The following is a 24,275-nucleotide window of genomic DNA, read 5'->3' as shown; positions in this document are numbered from 1 at the left end:
GATATGATAGCCATGTTCAAATATATAAAAGGATGTCACATAGAGGAGGGAGAAAGGTTGTTTTCTGCTGCTCCAGAGAAGCGGACACGGAGCAATGGTTCCAAATTACAAGAAAGAAGATTCCACCTAAACATTAGGAAGAACTTCCTGACAGTAAGAGCTGTTTGCCAGTGGAATTTGCTGCCCAGGAGTGTGGTGGAGTCTCCTTCTTTGGGGGTCTTTAAGCAGAGGCTTGACAACCATATGTCAGGAGTGCTCTGATGGTGTTTCCTGCTTGGCAGGGGGTTGGACTCGATGGCCCTTGTGGTCTCTTCCAACTCTAGGATTCTATGATTCTATGATTCTACAACAGACTGGAAACAGCTCCCTCCAAAATTGGATTCTGGCAAAAAACGGCCTTATAAAATACTATTTCACAATAGTACAATTACATGGACACCTTCTCAGCTTACAAGACTGTTGTTTCATGCAGAAGAATATTCCAAACTGGGGAGAGGGAGCAACTTTTTCTGCAAGGGCAATTGCATTACAGGAAGCAGAGGCAAAGTTGCAATCCCTGCCTTCCTCCCCCCCCCCCCCAGGTGTGTGGCAGGTAAAACTCACCTGTTACGGCCCTTTCTATTTCTGTGCTAGGAGAAAGGGCTGCACCACTAGCTCATGATCAGTGATGTGGGCTTTCTTGAAAACTCTGAATTGTATTCCCCCCATAAAATGTTCCTATGCAAATCACAAAAATTGTCTGGTGCCCTAGAGAGTGGCTTAATCTAGCGTTGTATTTAGTAAACAAAGCCAAAAAAAATGCTGGAACTGCCAAGTTTTTGCCTATTTGCAATTGGCAGCTGTTTGTGGTTACCAGTGTACTTGCGAAACAGAAAACAAAGCGTTGGGAAATCTTCAACTCCTCATTGCTGTTCCAAATACAAGGAACTGCTAGGGGGGAGGACAGAGTAGCAAACCTGTTGTAATAAATAATCCATCATAAAAGGTACTGCATTACATTCTTCATTAAATTATCTTTCTGTTGATATATAATTTTATGGTATTGCTCCAAAAAAAGTGGTGTTATGAGCCATCATTGCCAAAACACTATTACACCTGATTGAAGAAGAAGAGTTTGGATTTAATATCCCGCCTTTCACTCCCCTTAAGGAGTCTCAAAGCAGCTAACATTCTCCTTTCCCTTCCTCCCCCACAACAAACACTCTGTGGGGTGAGTGGGGCTGAGAGACTTCAAAAAAGTGTGGCTGGCCCAAGGTCACCCTGCAGCTGCATGTGGAGGAACGGAGACGCGAACCCGGTTCCCCAGATTACAAGACTACTGCTCTTAACCACTAGACCACGCTGGCTCTCTAAACTCTCCTTTTTCTGGTTATTTGGCTATAACGTTTGATAGGATACAGATAACTGAACAAACTTTGTTGCATTACACTCCTCATTAAATTATCTTTCCGCTGATATATCATTTGATGGTATTACTCCAAAAGAAAGTGGCGTTATGAGCCATCAAAGGTCGGAAATGCACTTTCTCCAAAAGGGTTTCCACAATTTTGGCCAACGAGTGTAGGTCTTAAAAGGACAGTGCTTTGGCCTTAAATGCAGTGCGTAGCAGAATTGTGGAACTCCCTGCTGCAGCTTTGGAAGAGGATGGGACAAATTCCTGGAGGAGGAGAGAGCTATGGCTGGCAACTAGCCAACACGCCTATATTCTCTGCAGTCACTTCTGAATATCAATTGCTGTGTGACGGTAAAATCTGGGTGCGAGGCTGCTCTGCCACCCAGCTCGTCGGACTAAGTCCGCGGGTCCCTGCGGAGGAAAATGAGCTCAGCCGGAGACAGGAGCAAGCTGCAGAAGATCCAAGTTTATTGCACAACAGGTTCAAGGCTAGATTGAACCCTGAGGAAGGGGTGACATGAACTTTTAAAACTTCCCTCCATGTCCCAGAATACAGTGCAAAATACATCACGGTTACATCATGAATACATTAAGGAGAGGTTGGGTTACACAGGATTAACATATGGAGGAGGGAGGGGGGAATATGCAGAGCTGGAGATATGCACATATAAGCACATCCTGAGTACCGGTGATGAGAGGACAATGGTCCAGGTATGCATCGTCTGCCACCTGGCCCTGCCCGGAGGAAGGGCTTGGCAAGGTGATTTGAGAAGATTAGGGTCTTCCTGAGTTTACCTGACACCTCGCTTGAGGGATTATGGTGGACAGTGAAGGTGTCATGGAGTCCTAGGGAAATTAAGCAGATTGGCACCAAAAGCAAGAAAATCGGTGCCACGGTTGATTTTCTATGGATTTTTATAGATTTTAGTCCTCTGCAGGGGCAAGTTGCATGGTTCTGATTGGGTAGAACGTTCCCATTCAAGAGATACAAAACATTAGTGCACACGGTTTACCAATGAAGCGAATGGGCGTAGGGAAGGGAGAAAGGCACTTTTATTTATGGGGCTTGGGGTTAAATGTGGTGCTGGTGTAACAGTGTGGGAGCTGAGGGCTGGGTGCCCTTGAGGTCATCGTCTCGGACCCTCTGGGGACCGGCGGAAGGGGTGAAGAAGACATGCCCCCCCTTCCGTATTAGCTAGAAGCCACAGGAAGGGGGAGTGTGTTCAGGTCCTGCACTGGACTGATCCAGCAGGCTCTTCTTATGTTCTTAAATCAGCCTTCACCAAACTGGTGCCTGCCATGTTTTGGACTACAAAACCCATCAGAGCCAGGGAGTTGGACTGCGCTCGCTCAGGATGATGGGAATTGTAGTCCAAAACACGGAGGACGCCGTTTGCATGTGCTTTGAAATCATGCTTTAATTGAAAAAAATTATTTTGCGGGGGAAAGGGGGGGGCAGGGAGGGGAAAAGCGACCCTCTGTAAGTTTACTTTTAACAGAACAATAACCAACATTGCAGTACAGGGGACGCTCGGGTTGCGAACATGATCTGTGTGGGACGCATGTTCACAACCCGCAGCGTCCGCAACCCGCAGTGCCACGTCTCCACACACGTGGGTTGCGATTCGGCACTTCTGCACAAGCGCCAAAACCCAGAAGTAACCCGTCCCAGTACTTCCGGGTTCGGCACGGTGCGCAACCTGAAATCGCACAACCCGAAGCGTTTGTAACCTGAGGTATGACTGTATATCCATCTTAGTTTACAAGACAGTATACGCCGTCCAAATGTCTGAAAAGGTGTCCCAATGAAAACGGTGTTTATAGAAAGTGTGTTCCAGTGGAGCCAAGGCGTTCAGGTCTTTATGCTGCTGTGTAATAGATACAGTGGTACCTCTGGTTAAGTACATAATTCATTCCGGAGGTCCGTTCTTAACCTGAAACTGTTCATAACCTGAAGCACCACTTTAGCTAATGGCGCCTCCCTCTGGTGCCGCCGCGCCGCCAGAGCACGATTTCTGTTCTCATCCTGAAGCAAAGTTCTTAACCCGAGGTACTATTTCTGGGTAAGCAGAGTCTGTAACCTGAAGCGTATGTAACTTGAAGCGTATGTAACCCGAGGTACCATTGTACTGGGTATTTTATCCTCCCAAGCTCGAAGTAGCGACCATAAGGGCTCGGGAAAATCCATTTTTGTCCTTGGCAGATGCCAGGATGGCAAACCCTTCCCGGCCACGAAAAAACATGCTGTTGCTCTTATAATCCCGGGGGCCTTGTGTGCTCTCACTGCGAGCCAGGAAAGACTCTGGCATCTTGGAAAAAGGAGGGTCAGAGACGTTCTCAAGCAGCTCAGCTTGGCCTAAGCTCTTTACCTCGCTTCCTGCAGCAAATACCAGCTCATCCCCCTGGTCCCCAGAGCGTCTTCCCCATCAGACCCTCGAAGTTCAGAGCAGAACGTAGAAGTCTTTGACTCTGGTTGACTGACACTCTGGCCCCGAAGTCTCTCACGGTGGGCCCCCCCCCCCCGAGAAGACCACTATAGACGGAGAAACCCCAGGAAGGTCCCGTGGGCAGTCAGGTCAAAGGATGCGTTGAAACGAGGGATTCGGAGATTCAGCCGGTCTCCAGGCTGCAGGTGGAAAACCCCTAAGAGGAGGAGAATGAGGAGGGTCAGGCAGAAACACAGCGGGGCGGAAACCCCTTCCTCTCAAGGGCCTCTGGTTCCCCTGGCGCCTGACAGGGCCTCATCCTGCTGAATTTGACGCTAGCAAATTGTCTTGCAGGATTGGTAGGAATAGGGGCTTTGGAGTATTTCAATTTCAGTAATAATAATGATAATAATAATAATATTAATAAATTAATAATAATGATAATGATAATGATACAGGAGACGACCCCCTTCGCTCAGACACGCTGGGGCCTCACCATTATTATTATTAATAATAATAATTTATTATTTGTACCCTGGTTTTAAATGTCAGCACCAACACTTCCAACAAAGATTACAAATACATTAAAATGTCACACATTAAAAACTTCCCTGAACAGAGCTGCCTTCAGATGTCTTCTAAATGTCAAGTACGGTGGTTATTTATCTCTTTGACATCTGGTGGGAGGGAGTTCCACAGGGCGGGTGCCACCACCGAGAAGGCCCTCTGCCTGGTTCCCTGTAACTTGGCTTCTCGCAGCGAGGGAACCGCCAGAAGACCCTCGGAGCTGGACCTCAGTGTCCGGGCTGAACGATGGTGGTGGAGACGCTCCTTCAGGTCTACTGGGCCATTTAGGGCTTTAAAGGTCAGCACCAACACTTTGAATTGTGCTCAGAAACGTACTGGGAGCCAATGTAGGTCTTTCAGGACTGGTCTTATATGGTCTCGGCAGCCACTCCCAGTCCCCAGTCTAGTTGCCGCATTCTGGATTAGTTGTAGTTTCCGGGTCACCTTCAAAGGTAGCCCCACATAGAGCGCATGGCAGTAGTCCAAGCGGGAGATAACCAGAGCATGCGCCACTCTGGCGAGGCAGTCCGCGGGCAGTAGGTGTTATTGAGCATCATTAATTCCCATGGAATATACAAAGGTTGGCCCTGCTCCACACCCCATCCCCAGTCTGGCCTTTGACAGCTAACTTGCCGAGGTTCAACAGGTGAAGCTCCGGCCCAGCAAGAAGATGCCGGGTGGGGTTTCTGCCCAGGAGAGAGGGGGCAATTTGAAACCGTTCAACGCCAACACCCCATGTGTCCCCACCAAATCCCACTCCCCTTTGTTATAAGAACTCTAAGGTCTCAAATATAAATTAAATGTTCATAAATTTACGAGGCAAACACATACATAAGTATATAAACCATGTGTCTGAAATGGTACGGGGGAGCAATCCTGAAGCCATTTGGACTCTCCCAATGACCTCAAATATTCCTCTGCAGTAAGGGAGGCAAATGGGGAGAGCCTTCCCATTGTCTTTTTGGCTCACAAATCCTGTCTTGAGGGCATATTTGTGTAGGAATAGGGTGAGCCTGTGACCTGGACTCAGGAGCTAAAGTTTTAACCGTCACAAAAGAATGGCCAGGCTGCCCAGGTAAAGCAATCAGGGCCCATTATCAGGTACCCTGTCAGACAGGATTTCTGCTGAAGACCGCCTCCTTCTGTGATGCATATATGATGTTTTGTGGGGTGGTCTTGGGCTACAGGGTGGGCAATTTCTAGAGTCTATATAAGTGCTTACACACCATTGTTCGGGGTCCCTCCTCCCTCCTGCGTGTGGTGAGTGGGGACCCCTTTGCAACAGTTAAAAAAGATCAGGCTAACTAGCCGCTTTGCTTCCCAAAATTCTCTGGTTGGCCTCTGTTATTTCCTCCTACCAATAGGAGGGCTCCGAAATACCCCATAAATGAAAGGGAGCGGTTTTCCCCCTATAACAATGTTCTTGAGTACCATAAAGCCCTGTGGAATACACAAAGGTTGCCCCCCTCTCCCCAGTCTGGCCTTTGACAGCTGACTGACTTGCCGAGGTTCAACAGGTGAAGCCCCAGAAAATGCTGGGGGGGGGGGGGATTTCTGCCCAGGAGAGAGGTGGCAACCCAAGACCATTTGACGCCAACACCCCAACCCAAATCCCGCTCCCCTTTCAAGGGAACCCAGGAGTCCTGGATAGCAGCCCCTCCTCCCGCCAGCCAGGTCTGATTCTCCTCTCACCTCCACTATAGCAGCTGTTGAAGGCCTTTTCTGGGTTTGGGGGCATGCTCTGGACGCAGCGGAACAGGATTTGGCCGGGCTTCCCGGGAGCTTTCCGCCACAGCACCTGCCCCATAGTAAAGGTGGGGTCATGGAACAGCACCTAGGGGGAAGAAAAGGGGTGTGTGGGTCGGTTTCGCTGGCCCAGCGGCGAAGAAGGGCAAAAGGCAGCAGGGTGTAATCCGGACACTTCCTGAAGGGTGCTCAACATCGCTCTCCCCGCACACAAATATTTCCCGCAGCGTCTGTGTGGTGCCGTCAGCCTTAAAAGGCCGGGCCAAATTTCTTCCCAACACACATATATTTTCAAATAAAGCTGTGTTCGGTGGATGAAAGGACATATGATTTTTGACACAATTGAGAATCGCATAGCCAGCGAAGGAGAACTTTAAAGTGTTAAGACCAGAAGGCGGAAAATACGAAAACAATGAGAAGAGGCAGGACTGAAGATTTGGAGATATGCTTCAGAGGTCCAGACTATCAGGAGCCCAGAAAAATTAATAATTACAATTTGGTCTTTTTAAATTTTAGTTTCTTGTTTTTAATTGGATTATGATGTGGATAGGTTGATTGGCTGTTTTTACTGGAAAATCAATAAAAATGATTTTTTAAAAAATGTCTTCCCAACACATGTGTACAATTTTTATCCAATTTTCAGAAGGACAGAAGGGCATTACGATATACAGTGTCGAAAGCCTTCGTCAGGTCAATTAACGCCATACACAGGGGTTGGTTTTGCTCTCTGCATTTTTCTTCAAGCTGTCGAGTGGTGAAAATCATGTCATTGTGAAAACCGTGTTTATGGAAGACAATCTTACTCGGCTACGAGTGATCGCCAAAGAAGAAGAAGAAGACAAATTTTATCGATTTCCTTATTGATTTCATTTATAGAACACCTTTATCTTCCAAGGTGGGGTACCTGGTTCTCCCCCCCCCCCCAGTTCCCCCTCACAACAACCTTGCGAGGAAGGTTAGGCTAACACAGTGCTTTCCAAATCTGTGTGTCGCAACACGCGATTGTGTCGGCTTCAGGGTGTGGACCTGTCGCACCAACTTTCCCTGCATTCCTCCCGGGGCTGGAAAGGGGTTCGTCTAACCTCTGGTTTGCTAGTGAAACTGAATTACTATGTTGCAAAATGATGCATGTCTAAAAAGCCACCAGCATGAAAAGTTTGGAAAGCTCTGGCAACAAAGGTCCGTATAGTTAAAGCTATGGTTTTCCCAGTAGTGATGTACGAAAGTGAGAGCTGGACCATAAAGAAGGCTGATCACCGAAGAATGGGTGCTTTTGAATTTCTTGGGCTCCATGATCACTGCAGATGGTGACAGCAGCCACGAAATTAAAAGACGCCTGCTTCTTGGGAGAAAAGCAATGACAAACCTAGACAGCATCTTAAAAAGCAGAGACATCACCTTGCCAACAAAGGTCTGTATAGTTAAAGCTATGGTTTTCCCAGTAGTGATGTATGGAAGTGAGAGCTGGACCATAAAGAAGGCTGATCGCCGAAGAATGGATGCTTTTGAATTCTGGTGCTGGAGGAGACTCTTGAGAATCCCATGGACTGCAAGAAGATCAGACCGATCCATTTTGAAGGAAATCAGCCCTGAGTGCTCACTGGAAGGACAGATCCTGAAGCTGAGGCTCCAATACTTTGGCCACCTCATGAGAAGAGAAGAGTCCCTGGAAAAGACCCTGATGTTGGGAAAGATGGAGGGCCCAAGGAGAAGGGGACAACAGAGGAAGAGATGGTGGGACAGTGTTCTCGAAGGGACCAGCATGAGTTTGACCAAACTGCGGGAGGCAGTGGAAGACAGGAGGGCCTGGCGTGCTCTGGTCCAGGGGGTCACGAAGAGTCGGACACGACTAAACGACTCAACAACAACAAAGAAATGGCAACTGGCCCAAGACCACCCAGGAAGCTTCATGGCTACGCAGGGATCCGAACCCTGCTCCTGGTCTAAACTGACTGGATGGCAGCGACTCTCCAGGGTTGCAGCTCAGTCAGTAGATAGCTCAGTCCTTAGAGTTTGAGACTCTGAATCTCAAGGTCGTGGGTTTGAATCCCACATTGGGCAAAATATTCCTGCATGGCAGGGGGTTGGACTGGATGAGCCTCGTGGACTGGATGAGCCTACGATTCTATGAAATGCCACCAGGGACTGAAATGATGGTTCGGTCACTGAGCTACGTACCACAGCCCAGTAGAAGAGGGTGCATTTGTGTGTTGTGATGAAGCCTCCTCCTTCCCAGCCCTACCTAATCTGGGTGGCCCCCACCACTGGCAAACTAGGGTCAGGATCCTGCCCTGCCCTCTTACCTGGCTGTAAATGAAGTAAAGCCCCATGTGCCTCACCACCACGTCCCGTCCGCTGAGCTCCAGGGCTCGGCCTTGCTGGAGGAAAGGCTCCCACCATATTTCTGTGGCAAATCCATCTTCTAAAATGCGGGCGACAGGAAAAAGATTATTACACTGTCGTCCCATTTAAAACTCACCCATGGCAGTCCATCCACCCCCCCCCCCAAATGAGTTGCCAACCTTTTGTTTTCCTTTACCCACCACTCCTGGGTCGCTTCCCAAGCCAGGCAGACATTCAAAGGGTAAAGCTGTCCCCATAAACTAAATCTTTGAGTTAACACAACTGTCTGGTCGTTCTCTTGCCCCATCCTCTGAAATTAGGTGGGGCGGGGAATGGGGTTGGTTTTTATAGCCCATCTCTCTATCAAGGCGATCCCCTGTTCGTTGTCAATCAGAGAAGAATAGCTGGAGGCAGGAACTAGTAAAATATGAGGCATATTTTTGTTTTCTGTTGCAACAGAGTCCCCCCCTCTTTGCAAGGAGGTGAGGACCCAGAATGTTATGTACTGAAGTTCTCACCCTGGGCCAGCAGGGGGATACTGTAGATAGTTATGCAAATGAAGGATCGAAAGTGACGTTCAGTGATTGGATAGTTTGTATGCAAATGAAGGATCGAAAGTGACGTCCAGTGATTGGATAGTTTTAGAAAGTTGCTACAGTTACGTTGTTCTGTTCTGGCCTTTGAATAAACAAGAGCTGTTTGAAGAATCGCTGTGTCGTCTGATATGTTCGCCCACAACTTAACACAGAACAAAAGCTGTGTAACCACCTTTAAAAGCTTCAGAAATTGCCCCAACCCCTTAGCCAAAGATCACAGAAAAAGCATCATTATGTCACAGAAAAGAAATGGTCTACAACAATAAATTTGAGAGATACTTGATCATGAGTGCCGATTGCTTTATTCTGGTCATTCTTTTGAAAAGGTAAATAAGTATTTCTCGACAGACCTACCCCATTCATCTATTTACACAGGATTTGAAGGGTTTTGCAAGTGAAAAGGACTATTGGGAAAGCTTCCCCCTCCACACAAAATACCGTATTTTTCGCTCCATAAGATACACTTTTTTTCCCCTAAAAAGTAAGGGGAAATGTCTGTACGTCTTATGGAGCAAATGTGTGGTCCCTGGAGCCGAATTGCCCAGGGGCAAAAAGCAGATCATGGTTTTTTGTTTTGTTTTTTAGAAAGAGGGAAGGGGGTGTTGAAAGGAAGCCGCTGATCGGCAAGTGATCGGGAGCGAGATAAGGGACGCTAGCAATAAAGGAGGCTGCCTGGGAGGGGGGAGGTAAAGACAGCGAACTTGCAAGGAGAGGAGACAGGAAGACTAAAGCAACGAGGAGAGAAATTGGAAGAAAAGGAGGAGCAAAAAACTGCTCCAGCTAAGGAAAAAACACTAAGGCAAACAAGAGGGAAGGGAGTGTTGAAAGGAAGCAGCTGATCAGTAAGATATTTAACAATACTTTCCACCATGTTATGCTAACTCGCCTGTAATTTGCCCCTCAATCTTTTTTTAGGGAAGCTTTTAATATCTGAAGGACTATTGTATCTTAATATTTTGTTGGAAGCTGCCCGGAGTGGCTGGGGAAACCCAGTCAGATGGGCAGGGTATAAATAAATTATCTATTATCTATTATCTATTATCTATTATTTGGTGTTATATTAGCTACTTCCAGCCCTTGGGTATGCAGGCTAATCTGAGGGAGACATTACATATTTTTTGTTAGAAGATCAGCAATTTCACGTTTGAGGTCTTTTATTGCTGCCCAAACCCAATGATTTGACAGTTTTTATTTTGTCTGTTCCACCTAGAACTTCATCTCTTGCCAACACTATCTTCTGCAGTTTCTCCATGCATCTGTGGTGGATTTATACGGGACCATCCATCCATTATTCGAATTTATTAATTGTTCTGGGATGCCACGTGAGTGCCGTTTAGAGAGCAACTCTAACAAAAATGGCATGAAAAGTTAAAGGAATTTCAGCATGTGTTGGTCGTAAATGAAGCAGCCAGTCCACCCCAAATCTTTTGCAGGCTCAAAAAGTCTTGGAAGCGGAACAGCGCACAAGCACAAAACGATCACGAATGCAACAAATAAGAAACCTGGAAAGAGAATTGCAGCAGCTGAGCCAGGAAATAATTATAAACAACGGATCAGTGTTTTTGAACTGTGAGGGTGATGGCGATAGAGAATGTATTTTCGGGGGATTTTAAAAGTTAAGGATGGCGGATTTCTGCAGTCTTGTGTCGTTAAAAGAAAACGAGAGAGGAAGGAATTGGAAAGGACTGCACATTTTTATACTGTGATAAGAATTTTAAAGTCTTAGATATATAATAAATGTTCATAAATGTACCAACCAAGCACGTACATAGCACAGGAAGACCAACCTGAAACCATTTTTGATGCCCAAACTGACCAAATGTTTTCTCTGCAAGGTCAAACTTGAAAAGCCTCCCCATTGCCTTTTCCTTCACAAATCCTGTCTTAAGGGTATGTCTGTCTGTGTTTGAATAGGGTGAGCCTGTGACCTGGCTCAGGAACGAAGTATTTATCATTATAAAAGACTGGCCAGGCTCCCCAGGGTATCCAATCAAGTGAGCATTAATAGGTAATCTGTCAGACGAGATAAACAACACACTCAGATTTCTGTTGTAGACTGCCTTTTCTGTGATGTAGTATGTATGATGTATGGAGGGGTGGTCTGGAGCTCCAGGGCGGGCAATTTAAAATGTCTATATAAGGCCTTGCACGCCATTGTTCGAGGTCCTCCTACTTTCCTGCATGTGAGGGGAGCACCATGTTGCAACAGTTTAATAAAGATCAGACTTACGAGCTGCTTTGCTTCTCAATATTCTCTGGTTGGCCTCTGTTATTTTCTCCTACCAATAGGGAACCCAGGTAAGGACTCTGTATGAGCTCTTGGGTACCCATAAGCGAAAAAGGGCAGATTGGTTTTGTTTACAACAATACACAGCGGCAGAACAATCACGCAGATCTTAACAGTCGGAAGACTGAATGACAAAGCCATTCAGCTCCATGGAAGAAAGAGACCAAAACTCACCACTGTTGGAATGTCGGAGGGGAGCCAAATGCAGAACAGACTGCTTTCCTGGCAGGTAATAATAATAATAATAACAACAACAACAATAATAATAATAATAATAAACATTTTTACTATTTATATGCCGCCCATCTGACTGGGTTTCCCCAGCCATTCCGGGCAGCTTCCAGCAAACTTTAAAAACACAATAAAGCATCAAAAATTAAAATCTCCGTACAAGGCTGCCTTCAAATGTCTACAGAAGGTCTGTTTATCTCCTTGATATCTGACGGGAGGGCGCCACCACCGAGAAGGCCCACTGCCTGGTTCCCATGTAAGCTCCCTTCTCGCAGGGAGGGAACCACCAGAAGGCCCTCAGAGCTGGACCTCAGGCTGAACGATGGAGGCAGAGGTGCTCTTTCAGGTAAAAGGTAAAGGTAAAGGGACCCCTGACTATTAGGTCCAGTCGTGGCCGACTCTGGGGTTGCGGTGCTCATCTCGCTTTACTGGCCGAGGGAGCTGGCGTACAGCTTCCGGGTCATGTGGCCAGCATGACTAAGCTGCTTCTGGCGAACCAGAGCAGCTCACGGAAACGCCGTTTACCTTCCCGCCGGAACGGTACCTATTTATCTACTTGCACTTTGACGTGCTTTTGAACTGCTAGGTTGGCAGGAGCAGGGACCGAGCAACGGGAGCTCACCCCGTCATTGCGGGGATTCGAACCGCCAACCTTCTGATCGGCAAGTCCTAGACTCTGTGGTTTAACCCCCAGCGCCACCCGCTCTTTCAAGTATACAGGGAAAAATGTACACACCACTTGATTGTAAGGAAAAATAACCACATACGTCGAAGCAGTTTACGAAAAGATTGCAACCGTGCTTTAAAGGACACAGAAGCCATAATGCTAAAACAGATTAAAATCACCTCCGCCTTCTAAGCATCTGGGCAAGCTTGTCTAGATGAGAATGTTTTTAGCAGGCACCGAACAGAGCGCTTGATTTCAAGTAGCAGGGAGTTCCAAAGTGCGAACACTGCCATGCTATCGTAGCTGGGGCCAAAAATACACCAAATTTGGCATCAGGCGAAAATCTCTACACAACGTCCAGGGCCCTGTAGCCAGGAAGGCCCTTCCTCTGCTTAGCCATGTACATAGCTCCCTTTTTTAAAGGGAAATTCCCTTATTCCGAATAGGATTCCTCGCAAGAAAAGGGAAAAGTTGACAGCTATGGCCACGTATCCTTAGGAGGGGGCTCTGGATCAAGGAGCTGGCTTTGCATACTCCGCTGTTTTATTTAAATATCACTTTCACTTCCCCTCCAACTTCCTCTCCATCCTTCCTCTCCTCGCTCTGTGGGGCTGAAAACAAGAAACAGGAAGGGGGAGACCCAGTTTGCCCACCCGTCTAGCCAGCTGTGACCCTCACTGTGTTCCTGCACACAGGTGTCTGTAAAAGCTGGGAGAGTGCGCCGTGCGCCCGAAGGAAGTATTATAAGAATTTTAAAGTCTCAGATATAGAGTAAATATTCATAAATGCACACATAGCTAAATATACGAACCTTGTACCTACGGAACCGCCTCTCCCGATATGCCCCACGGAGGACCTTAAGGTCCATAAATAGCAACACCTTAGAGGTCCCGGGCCCTAAGGAAGTCAGATTAGCCTCAACCAGAGGCAGGGCCTTTTCAGCACTGGCCCCAGCCTGGTGGAATGCTCTGTCTCATGAGACCAGGGCCCTGCGGGATCTGATTTCTTTCCACAGGGCCTGTAAGACAGAGTTGTTCTGCCTGGACTTTGGCTTAGAATCAAGTTATTAAGTTGTATTTCAATCAATTGTTTTTAATATCTGGTGTCAGCCACCCTGAGCCCGGTCTTGGCTGGGGAGGGCGGGGTATAAATAATTTATTATTATTATTATTATTATTATTATTATTATTATTATTAGTCTGAAATAGTACAGGGGAGCAATCCTGGAGCCATTTGGACTCTCCCAAAGTGACCTCAAATAATCCTTTGCGGTAAGGGAGGCAAATGGGGAAAGCCTTCCCATTGTCTTTTTGCTTGCAAACCCTGTCTGAAGGGCACATTTGTGTATGAATAGGGTGAGCCTCTGACCTGGACTCAGGAACCAAAGTATTAACCATCACAAAACAACGGCCAAACTGCCTAGGTAATGCAATCAGTGACCATTATCAGGTATTCTGGCAGACAGGATTTCTGCTGTAGGCCGCCTCCTTCTGTGATGTATGCATGTTTTGGGGGGTGGTCTTGGGCTACAGGGTGGGCAATTTCAAGTGTCTATATAAGGACATGCACACCACTGTTTAGGGTTCTCCTCCTTCCTGCGTGTGGTGAGTGGGGACCCTGTCGCAACAGTTCCTTGAATAAAGATCAGCTTTACTAGCCGCTTTGCTTCTCAATATACTCTCGTTGGCCTCTGCTATTTTCTCCTACCGATAGGGAACCCACTTAAGGACTCTATACGGGCTCCGGAATACCCCATAAGGGAAAGGGAACAGTTTCTTCCCCTTATAACAGTAGGGTCATAACTCAGCGACAGAATAACTGCTGGCCATGTCCCCTAATCCAGAATTTTGGAGAACTGCTGGAGGGCCTGACACAGCGTAAGGCCACTTCCCGTCTTCCCCATCACGTCCCTCTTATCATTTCCCTCTCCAATGCGAATTTAGTATTTGCAACAGCAAGAATATTCACAGTTCCTTACTGCACCGCTGCTGTGTTCGTAAGAACTCGAACTCCCAGCGTGGCAGGACTTTGGAACTCCCTGCCCCTTGAAAGGCGCCTTCACAGTACCCTTGTCAGAGCCTGTCAAGAACATTTTCATTTGCACAAACCTGACCAGATACTTGGGATGCAGATGGCGCTGTGGGTTAAACCACAGAGCCTAGGACTTGCCGATCTGAAGGTCGGCGGTTCGAATCCCCGTGACGGGGTGAGCTCCTGTTGCTCAGTCCCTGCTCCTGTCAACCTAGCAGTTCGAAAGCATGCCACAAAGTCCAAGTAGATAAATAGGTACCACTCTGGTGGGAAGGTAAACGGCGTTTCTGTGCGCTGCTCTGGTTCGCCAGAAGCGGCTTAGTCCTGCTGGCCACATGACCCGGAAGCTGTACACTAGCTCCCTCGGCCAGTAAAGCGAGATGAGCGCCGCAACCCCAGAGTCGGCCACGACTGGACCTAATGGTTAGGGGTCCCTTTACCTTTACCTTTACCTTTACCCGGATACTTAGAAAGCTGATTTTTAGCCTTTTCCGCTTATTGGTTTTAATTCATTGAATGCTTTTACTTGATTGGGAGACAATGGAGGAATGTGCCTTTGGGGGTGAGGTCAAGTTGTTGGATGGTAACAGTGCCTTCTGTGGTTGTAGAGGTTACAAAAAAAAAAGGTAAAGGACCCCTGGACGGTTAAGTCCAGTCAAAGGCGACTCTGGGGTTGCGGCGCTCATCTCGCTTTCAGGCCGAGGGAGCCGGTGTTTGTCCACAGACAGCTTTCAGGGTTATGTGGCCAGCAGGACTAAACCGCTTCTGATGCAAAGGGACACCGTGACGGAAACCAGAAAGCACGGAAACACTGTTTACCTTCCCGCCATGGCTGTACCTATTTATCTACTAGCACTGGCGTGCTTTCGAACTGCAAGGTTGGCAGGAGCAGGGACCGAGCAACGGGAGCTCACCCCATCGTGGGGTTTTGAACCGCTGACCTTCTGTTCTGCTATAACCTTACAGCAATGATTTGTTAATTTTGCAAACCACTTTGAGGTTGCTGTTGTGTTTTCTTACAATCAAGTCCTATACAGGCCCACCCAGGTGTTTAGCGTTTTAATCTGTTGGAACTTTTCAAAAGTCTTAAAAGATTCTTCTGATGGATAGCGTTATCGCTTTATCCTTTTCCCAAAGAGCTTCGGGGCTATTTTTCCGCAGTCAAGCGGCGCCTATGTTTTACGAAATAAATAAATAAATACAATAATAATAGCAGCCTTTGCTCAGCAGTCCTTACAGACAGCCCTACAAAGCGGACCAAATTTATAAACCCCTATGTGAGGAGGTCAGGAAAATAAGTAAATGAAATACAAGTCATGAAAAGACGGATTTGTTTTTAAGGTTTTTTTTTTTCTTTCCATTTATTCTTTTTTATGTATTTTGCATTTGTTAACTTGTATTTTTGTATCTTTGTTTTGTTTATTTTTATCTTTTTTATTCTGTAATCTTTCCTTGCTTATAAAATCTTAATAAATATCTTTTTAAAAAAATTATAAACCCCTATGTCATCATCAAAGGGACGCGGGTGGTGCTGTGGGTTAAACCACAGAGCCTAGGACTTGCCGATCAGAAGGTCGGCGGTTCGAATCCCCGCAACGGGGTGAGCTCCCGTTGCTTGGTCCCTGCTCCTGCCAACCTAGCAGTTGGAAAGCACATCAAAGTGCAAGTAGATAAATAGGTACCACTCCAGTGGTGTTTCCGTGCACTGCTCTGGTTCGCCAGAAGCGGCTTAGTCATGCTGGCCACATGACCCAGAAGCTGTACGCCGGCTCCCTCGGCCAATAAAGCGAGATGAGCGCCGCAACCCCAGAGTCGGTCACGACTGGACCTAATGGTCAGGGGTCCCTTAACCTTTACCTTTATGTCATCATTAGGCTTTTGACTGCCACATTTCCCCCTTGGGGGAGCTCCTGGGCTTTTAATAGCAGCGCAAGAGGCAGGCATTCAACTGATACAGTGCACAGACAGGTTATGCTCCCTGCTCCCTGAAGGTTTTTATTTTTTTGTGGAGAGGGAAGAGGGAGTGACTGTTCCTGCGCCCAGAGAAATTACCATCCCAAAGCTTTATTTTGAGCGATATGCACCAGAACGGCACACGAGTTCTGGCTTATTCTGCTTTCCTCCATAGGGCATGGTTTCACAGGAGGCAAATCTCATAATGGCCTACTTACTGCAGGGACGCGGCGAGTCCTGGGGGGTTCTTCCAGTATCCCTTCGCCTCCGCCTCCTCCTTTCCAGATGTGTGGGAGACCTCTCTGGAAGATTTCCAGGACTCTGAAACCAGACCAGAGAGGAATGGCGTTAACTTGGGGGTTTGGCTTAAAAAGAGTGCTGTTTTGCCTTCAACCATCCCATCAGTTCCCACGGCCGTGTCCTTTTCGGCCTTTGGAAGCAAAGGGTGTGGTTGTGTTCAGGTGAGGAGCAAGTGGAAAGAGGGGAGTAGCAATGGGTGCCACCCACCGAAATGTCACCACAATAGGGACCTCCAGGTCTGACATGATATCACCAGGTTTGCCTGGCTGCCTCCAGGGGGCAGGCGTCAATCTCCAGGTGTGTAGTGGTGGTAATAATAATAATAATATAATAAGAATAATAATAGTAAGCAGAGACATCACCTTGCCAACAAAGGTCCGTATAGTTAAAGCTATGCTTTTCCCAGTAGTGATGTATGGAAGTGAGAGCTGGACCATCAAGAAGGCTGATCGCCGAAGAATGGATGCTTTTGAATTCTGGTGCTGGAGGAGACTCTTGAGAGTCCCATGGACTGCAAGAAGACCAAACCTATCCATTCTTAAGGAAATCAGCCCTGAGTGCTCACTGGAAGGACAAATCCTGAAGCTGAGGCTCCAAGACTTTGGCCACCTCAGGAGAAGAGAAGAGTCCCTGGAAAAGACCCTGATGTTGGGAAAGATGGAGGGCACAAGGAGAAGGGGGCGACAGAGGACGAGATGGTGGGACAGTGTTCTCGAAGGGACCAGCATGAGTTTGACCAAACTGCGGGAGGCAGTGGAAGACAGGAGTGCCTGGCGTGCTCTGGTCCAGGGGGCCAGGAAGAGGCGGACACAACTGAACGACTAAACAACAACAACATGCACGCATCTTGCAAGTTTCAGCCAGGAATGAAATTATACTACAGTCATACCTCATGTTACGTCCTCTTCATGTTACGTTCTTTCAGGATACCTCCCGTGGCAACCCGGAAGACGCGCAAAATGACGTCACATGCATGCGCAGAAGTGGCGAATCACAACCAGCGCGTGCACAGACGCGCCCCTTTGGTTTGAGTTCTTTTTATGTTGGATCCCGTTCACAATCAGAGGTACCACTGTACAGTGGTACCTCGGTTTACAAACTTAATCCATTCTGGAAGTCCGTTCTTAAACCGAAACCGTTCTTAAACTGAGGTGCGCTTTCCCTAATGAGGCCTCCAGCCGCCAGCGCCCTTCCATCGTTCGGCTTCCATTCTTAGATCAAGGTAAAGTTCACAAACCGGGACACTACTTCCGGTTTTGCGGAGTTCGTAAACCGAATAGTACGTAAACAGGGCTGCTCTTAAACCGAGGTACCACTGTACAGGCATTCTGGGCAGGTCTGCCCTCCTTCCCAATTAACCTCCATCTCCAGGACTTGCCCTATTGATCAGTTTGGGGCCCTGAAATTTCAGGGTCTGGGATGCTCTGTCCTGACTTGGCAATCCTATTGGCTTTTTTCAGCAGTCCATCCGTTCCCCCGCACAAAAATAAAATAAAATACCCAGGCGAGAGAAAGCAAACCCTTTCTAATTTTAAAACAGGTCTTAAAAACTGGCTTTAAGAAACCAAACCATAGCCTTTGGGAGCTAATTAGATTTTGCAAAGTGGGTGTTGTCTTTCCCCCAGCTGGATTGTGTGTTTTCTTCTGTAGTATGCCAGTTTTTACAAAGACACTCTGCCGGGGTCCTCTCCCAATTAACCTCCCTCTCCAAAGGCTACTCCCCCCCCCCATTATTTCACCAGGGGCAGTTTAGGGACCTGACATCGCAAAGTCTTGTGATGCTCCTGAACTGGCAACCCTATTCCACACACACGACAAACTGCCCCAACTCGTCCCCACCACAAAAGCGCCACTGCTTCCACATCGGCGGTGACTGTGGATGTGTAACGTATTGTTTTACTGTATTCATAAAGGGTTTTCCTGCAGCAAGAGGAAATCCGGATGATGGTAAATAAAAAGCACAGGCTGGCATCTTGAGAGCAACAAAGGCAAAACGAAAGCAAAACTCTGTGCATGAGCAACGCTGATCCTACAATAAGCCTCTGTCTGTCTGTGTCCTTTCTTTCTTCCTTCCCCACAGCAACAAAACATTTTAAAAAGTGGCCGCCATGTTTCGAAGAGCAAAAAAGAGGACACATTTGCCAACTTCTACTTTTAACTATGGATTGCAGCAACGACGCTCGTCGTGAAAAAGAGGACATTTGGCAATCCTAAGTCTGCAGACTCGCTTGAGAGAAGGGTTGCCAACTTCCCATTCTGGGTATGCTCCTATGCTTTTAGCAGCACTCTCTGACGTGGAAAAGAAATGAGCTGGTGCAATTTTCCCAAGCGTGCCGATGATGGAAAGGCAGGTGAATCGGCTTAATTTCTGCGTGTCGGGGTTTGGATAAGAGCGCAGCAGCAGGACCAGTCGTGGGAAGTTGGCAACCTGCTCTAGAGGAGGCACACCTAAGAGCAGTTTCCTGGTCTCAGGATGGAGGGAGAGGCAATCAGGGACTTGTAGCCTTCAGGTTACGGGAACACCTGCTTCTGTCTTCACACAGACAATGTTTTCTGTGTGTGTGTTTATTCCCCCTTTTTCCAGCGAACTAGGGAACAGGAAGTTCAAAAGGGAAGGAGGTAAGATGCGATAAGGAATGGGGTGAGAAGGCAGGCCTATCCCATCTGTACTTTCTGCAACAATATGCAAACTGTCTGAAATTCGGGCCTCTCCAAATTCTGCAGTTCTCCAGCCCAAGGGAATCTTTGCAAAAATGCATCTGCTGGGGTAAAGGGTGCGTAAAAACAGGTATAATTTGGTGAGAATTACAAGCAAAAAATGCATGGAAGAATATCGGGAGAAATTTACACCCCTTTGTCCTGACTTCTCTTGGCACTTGAGGCGTATATTTTTATGACCCACCTTATTTTTGCGATTATTTAAACTGTTTCTAATGTTGTGAGCCGCCCTGGGACCTTAAGGTGAAGGGCAGCTACTTAATAATAAGAATAAATTATAGGAATAACAATAATAATAACAACAGCATAGTTGATGAATCTCCACGAGGACTAAAATAAATAAGTCGCAGACGGATGTGGGAATGGAACTTAAGACTTGAGACGTGAAAAACTGAGAGAAACAGAATGGATAAAATTCCTCATCTCTGCCTCCCAGAGCAGAATCTAGTGGGGGAGTGGGGAGGTGACTGGAAGACCGGACTCCTGGGTCCTCTCCGCAATATGCAGTCAGTGTCAGTCACGGAGGCCAAGCCCCAAACCCAATCCTGAAATATGTGACAGAACAACAACTGTGTCCTTGAGCATGTGCAGAGTGCATTCTCCTCAACCACGCACACATATTAGGAGGCAGGCCACTTACAGTTTGTGAGGAAAGAAAGAACTGACTCTGCACATGCTCAGAGGGATCTTTCCCTCTTTTATTTACTTCTGACGTTAAGAGCTGTTCCTATAATTGACATATTCCTGGAGGATTATTCTATCTTCTCTCTTCCTTTCCCCAGAATCAGGCATGTCCAAAGTCCGTTTCGGGGGCTTAAATCGGCCTGCCGGTCGATTTAATCCAGCCATTGCAGCAGTTTGTTTCCTGGGTTAAAATCCTAAAAAAACTTAAACAACTTTGGGGCAAAATCCTAAAAAACCTCAAGAACAGCTTCAATCCTAAAAAAAGCTTAAGAACTAGAACTTTGGGGTGAAAGCCTAAAAAAAGCTCAAGAACAACTTCAATCCAAAAAAAAGGTTAACAACTTTGGTCGGCCCTCACGGCCCTTCACTTCATCAAATTTGGGCCTCTTTGAAAAAAGTTTGGATTTTTTGAAATTGCGCAGTTTCTGGGAATCTCTGCCTTCATTCCTGCCCAGACTGGATTTGCTCCCAGTTGGGATTTGGGGAAAACCAAACCAGAATAAAATGTAAGCTTTTGCTGGGAAGAAGAAAGAAATCTGGTTTGCGGGGTGTGGAGGGGGGAGGGAAATGAATGTTTTGGGGAAGGTTTTTAAAACCCCAATTCAATAAATCCACGCCATTTTGCAGGGTTGGGTTGGAAAGTTGGTTCTTCGAAGCCGGGGAACTCCGAAGTTCCCAAAATTTCACAAGGCCATTGTAACACAGAGCTTTTCCATTTTCTCTTTTATTATATTAAAATGTTATTAAATTCACAACACTCATTTTAACATCCTGATAATATCAACGACTTCCCTTCTTCTCTTTCCGTGGTTCGTTTTGCATATCATAAACCCCTGCATATTTTACAAAAACTAAACCATTCAGTATTCCATTATTACAGCCACCTAAACTTAATTACGCTGTTGGATTTAATGCTGCCAACGTTTTTCTGGTGTACACAATTCCCCCTCATATATTCAATAAACATTTGCCAAGCTCTTTTCATTCTCCTTCCTCCTGCCCTCTAGCAGGAATTCCTCTTGCCCTCAACCTGTTAAGATGCTCTGGCAGAAATCACCAAATTGTAGAGTTGGAAGGGGACTCTGGCGGTCATCTAGTCCAACCCCCTGCCAGGCAGGAATATGCAGGAATCGAACCCACAACCTTGGCAACACGCTCGAAACAACAGAGCTCTCCAGAATTCAAATATCACATCGCTTCTGACCTTCCGTGGGCCTCGCCTCTTGCCCAGACATTTAGGTCAGAAACAAACAGACAAAACCAAACCATGGTGTGGGGAAGGCACTCTGCCCGTGCTCAGAAGAACTCTTTGCTCCTTGTTACAGATAGGTAGCCGTGTTGGTCTGCCATAGTCAAAACAAAACAAATTCCTTCCAGTAGCACCTTAAAGACGTGTGCATGCACACGAAAGCTCATACCAAGAACTGACTTAGTTGGTCTTTAAGGTGCTACTGGAAGGAATTTGTTTTGTCTTTGCTCCTTGGCGGTTTCCCAGGCACTGAGAAGTTTGCTCCTCAAGCTGAAAATATGAACATATCCCAGGGAGGAGAGCTTGCTCGGTGGAGCACAGGACAGGTTGTGGGTTCGAATCTCACATTGGGCAAAAAAGATCCCTGCATTGAAAGGGGGTTGGACTAGATGACTCCCAGGGTCCCTTCCACCAGAGTCCATTTCCCCTCGTGGCTAGTACCCACCCACCACCTCCCTTCTTGCTGTGCCCCTTTCCAGCTCCCCCCTGCGCCCGTCTCGACTCCCGCTTACCTGGCATGGCCTGGGGGTGACCTGGCCCCCCAGTGTCCCGTGAATGGCAGATCGCACCTCCCCTCGCAGCTGTGACAGTTCTCCGCGCAGAGTTTCCAGGCGCCACTGGGTGCAGATCAAAACGAGCAGGCAGGCCAAGAAGCCCACCCCCAGGAAGCACCCACCCACCCAGACCGTGGCGGGCAGAGAGGGGTGCTGTTCAGAGGACCCTCGCTGCGACCTTGTCTTTGCCATATGGGGGGGCCTGGAAATACAGCCGGACCGTCCCTGCTCTCTAAAAATGGCCTGGCAGGTCCAAAATTGGTGACCCCCTTGACTTTAGGCGTCCCAGAGCCGCAGGATTTCTGCACCCAGATTCTCAGGGGTAGAACCCAGGAAATCTGCACCCTCTACTGCTTCCTTCCTTGGAGAACCTGGACTGGGCTTTGGGGAGAAACACACAAAAACCACCCCTCCTCTTAAGGAGACCCTTTTTGCTTGCCAGGGTCCCCTGGGCACGAAAACATCCCCATGCCCTCCAAAGTATACCCCCCTGGTCTGCCCTAGGTTCTTCGTCCCCAAAGGACACCTGCTGCCAGTTCAGCTGAAACTCAGCCTCTGCCCATCTGATACCCGAATTCTGGGCACCCTCAAAAGCCAGCCCTTCCTGTGCCCGGCGTCCACTGGGTGCTCAAGGCGACGGGGTGCCAATCCTCCACACTCACACCCAGTCTCCCTACCTCCGGCAGCGCTGGCATGCATCTGGCTTTGGCCGTCTCTGCCTCTTGTTCCGCCGGGCGGGATCTGAACCCGTGCCAAGAACAGCCGAGAGGGTTGTGCAAGATTTTGAGGAAGCAGGCTGACAGACTGCTGCCTTCGGCGCCCAGAGTGGAGAGAGGCCAAGAGGGAGCTCTTTCTGGGTCGTCCGGCACCCAGATCTCAGAGTAGGGTAGCGTGTTGGCACTGCTTGGCACCCTCCCATGCCAGTTTCTCAAAGGGACTCCTTTTCTTTGCAAGGAGCCTCACGGCAAACCTGCAAGGTAGGCCACATTGCCACCATGCCTTTAAAGCGCTGCGGTGCCTCCTGAAGCCGTCACAGCTAGTTCTGGGAACTGTAGTTTCCTGAAGTTAGAGGGTGAAGGGACAGGATACCCAAATCCTGTCTGTGAAATCACCCCAGGCTTCAATAATCACACCTTTTGTCTTCTAAAAATCCCAAACAGCTTTTCTCTGCTGTATCACAAGATGCTGTGCATAGGCAAAATGTTACTTTTAAAGGCTAATGAATAGCCTCTGTCAATGCCAAGAATACTCAGGCCTGAGAAACGAATCTTATCTCATTCTAGTTGCAACATCTCTGGACAGGCTGAACCGCTTTCATTCCCCCTTCCTGGGAAGGGCGCCAAGAGTCCAAGAGTCCCAAGACAGGAGCTTTCTGTTCATGCTCAGAGGAACTCGAGGCAGGACTCTGGAAGAAGGAGGAGAAAGGGGGAGGGAACTGGAAGCGTATACCGGTATGTGCTTGTGCACATGGCTGTGAACTTTGTGCATGCTTTTTGTGACTTATCACACTTGCTCCTTCTACCAGTTCATGGATGGTAGAAATAAACGCTTTTTCTCCGAAACTATTCCTTGAGTGTCTGCTGACTCCCATCTCCCTTTCCCGGGCGCAATATTTTTCCCACCCGAGGGCAAAGCCTCATAAGACTACATGGGCACCCCCAGCTTCCCCTCACAGAGCTACAATTCCCAGAGTGGTTTGACAACAAGTCCCTCTTCTCCAGGAACTGTGAGGGGGAACGACGGGAGTCTCCGAAAAACTCCGGCGCCCTCAGCAAAACTACGACTCCCAGGATTCCTTGTGTTATGTACTGAAGTTCTCACCCTGGGCCAGCAGGCGGATACTGTAGATAGTTATGCAAATGAAGGATCGAAAAGTGACGTTCAGTGATTGGATAGTTTTGTATGCAAATGAAGGATCGAAAAGTGACGTTCAGTGATTGGATAGTTTTGTATGCAAATGAAGGATCGAAAAGTGACGTTCAGTGATTGGATAGTTTTGTATGCAAATGAAGGATCGAAAAGTGATATTCAGTGATTGGATAGTTTTAGAAAATGGCAACAGTTGCATTATTCTGGAGCTCTATATCAGTGTTTCCCAACCTTTTTTGGGCAAAGGCACACTTGTTTCATGAAAAAAATCTCGAGGCACACCACCATTAGAAAATGTTTAAAAAATTAACTCTGTGCCTATATTGACTATATATAAAGTAACTCTCTTTAATAGGCATCAAATAAACACAAAGAAAGTACCGTATTTTTCGCCCCATAGGACGCACTTTTTCCCCTCCAAAAATAAAGGGGAAATGTGTGTGCGTCCTATGGGGCGAATGCAGGCTTTCGCTGAAGCCTGGAGAGCAAGAGGCATCGGTGCGCACTGACCCCTCTTGCTCTCCAGGCTTCAGGAAGCTGTCCGCAAGCCTTGCGCGCCCGGCAGGAGCTCCCGCCCAGCGCGCAAGGCTTGGGGCGGCAGCCTGTTGCCCGAAGCACAGGGAGCCCTCCGGAGGGCTCCCCGTGCTTCGGGCGAGTGTCT

At 47.7% G+C, this 24,275-nt stretch overlaps 1 protein-coding gene across 2 annotated transcripts; it reads right to left on the bottom strand.

Annotated features, from left to right (window-relative positions):
- Nucleotides 1-1,747: 1,747 nt before the first annotated feature.
- TNFSF13 (TNF superfamily member 13) lies at nt 1,748-22,874 on the bottom strand. 2 transcript variants are annotated; one of them, XM_081835817.1, is made up of 7 exons: nt 21,704-22,874; nt 16,459-16,561; nt 11,533-11,580; nt 8,436-8,554; nt 6,079-6,220; nt 3,924-4,036; nt 1,748-3,888 (listed from the first exon to the last, which is right to left on the bottom strand). In XM_081835817.1, the coding sequence occupies exons 1-6, from the start codon at nt 21,935-21,937 to the stop codon at nt 3,927-3,929; spliced, it is 756 nt and encodes a 251-aa protein (XP_081691943.1). In that variant the 5' UTR covers nt 21,938-22,874; the 3' UTR covers nt 1,748-3,888; nt 3,924-3,926. The 2 variants fall into 2 exon arrangements, with proteins under 2 accessions (XP_081691943.1, XP_081691942.1); XM_081835816.1 differs by having other exon boundaries at nt 1,749-4,036.
- Nucleotides 22,875-24,275: the final 1,401 nt, after the last annotated feature.

Source organism: Podarcis erhardii (assembly GCF_964252035.2).
Source record: "Podarcis erhardii genome assembly, chromosome: 13".
Classification (NCBI taxonomy): domain Eukaryota; kingdom Metazoa; phylum Chordata; class Lepidosauria; order Squamata; family Lacertidae; genus Podarcis; species Podarcis erhardii.
Note: the sequence above shows the minus strand (reverse complement) of the source record. Positions and strands in the feature narration are given on the sequence as shown.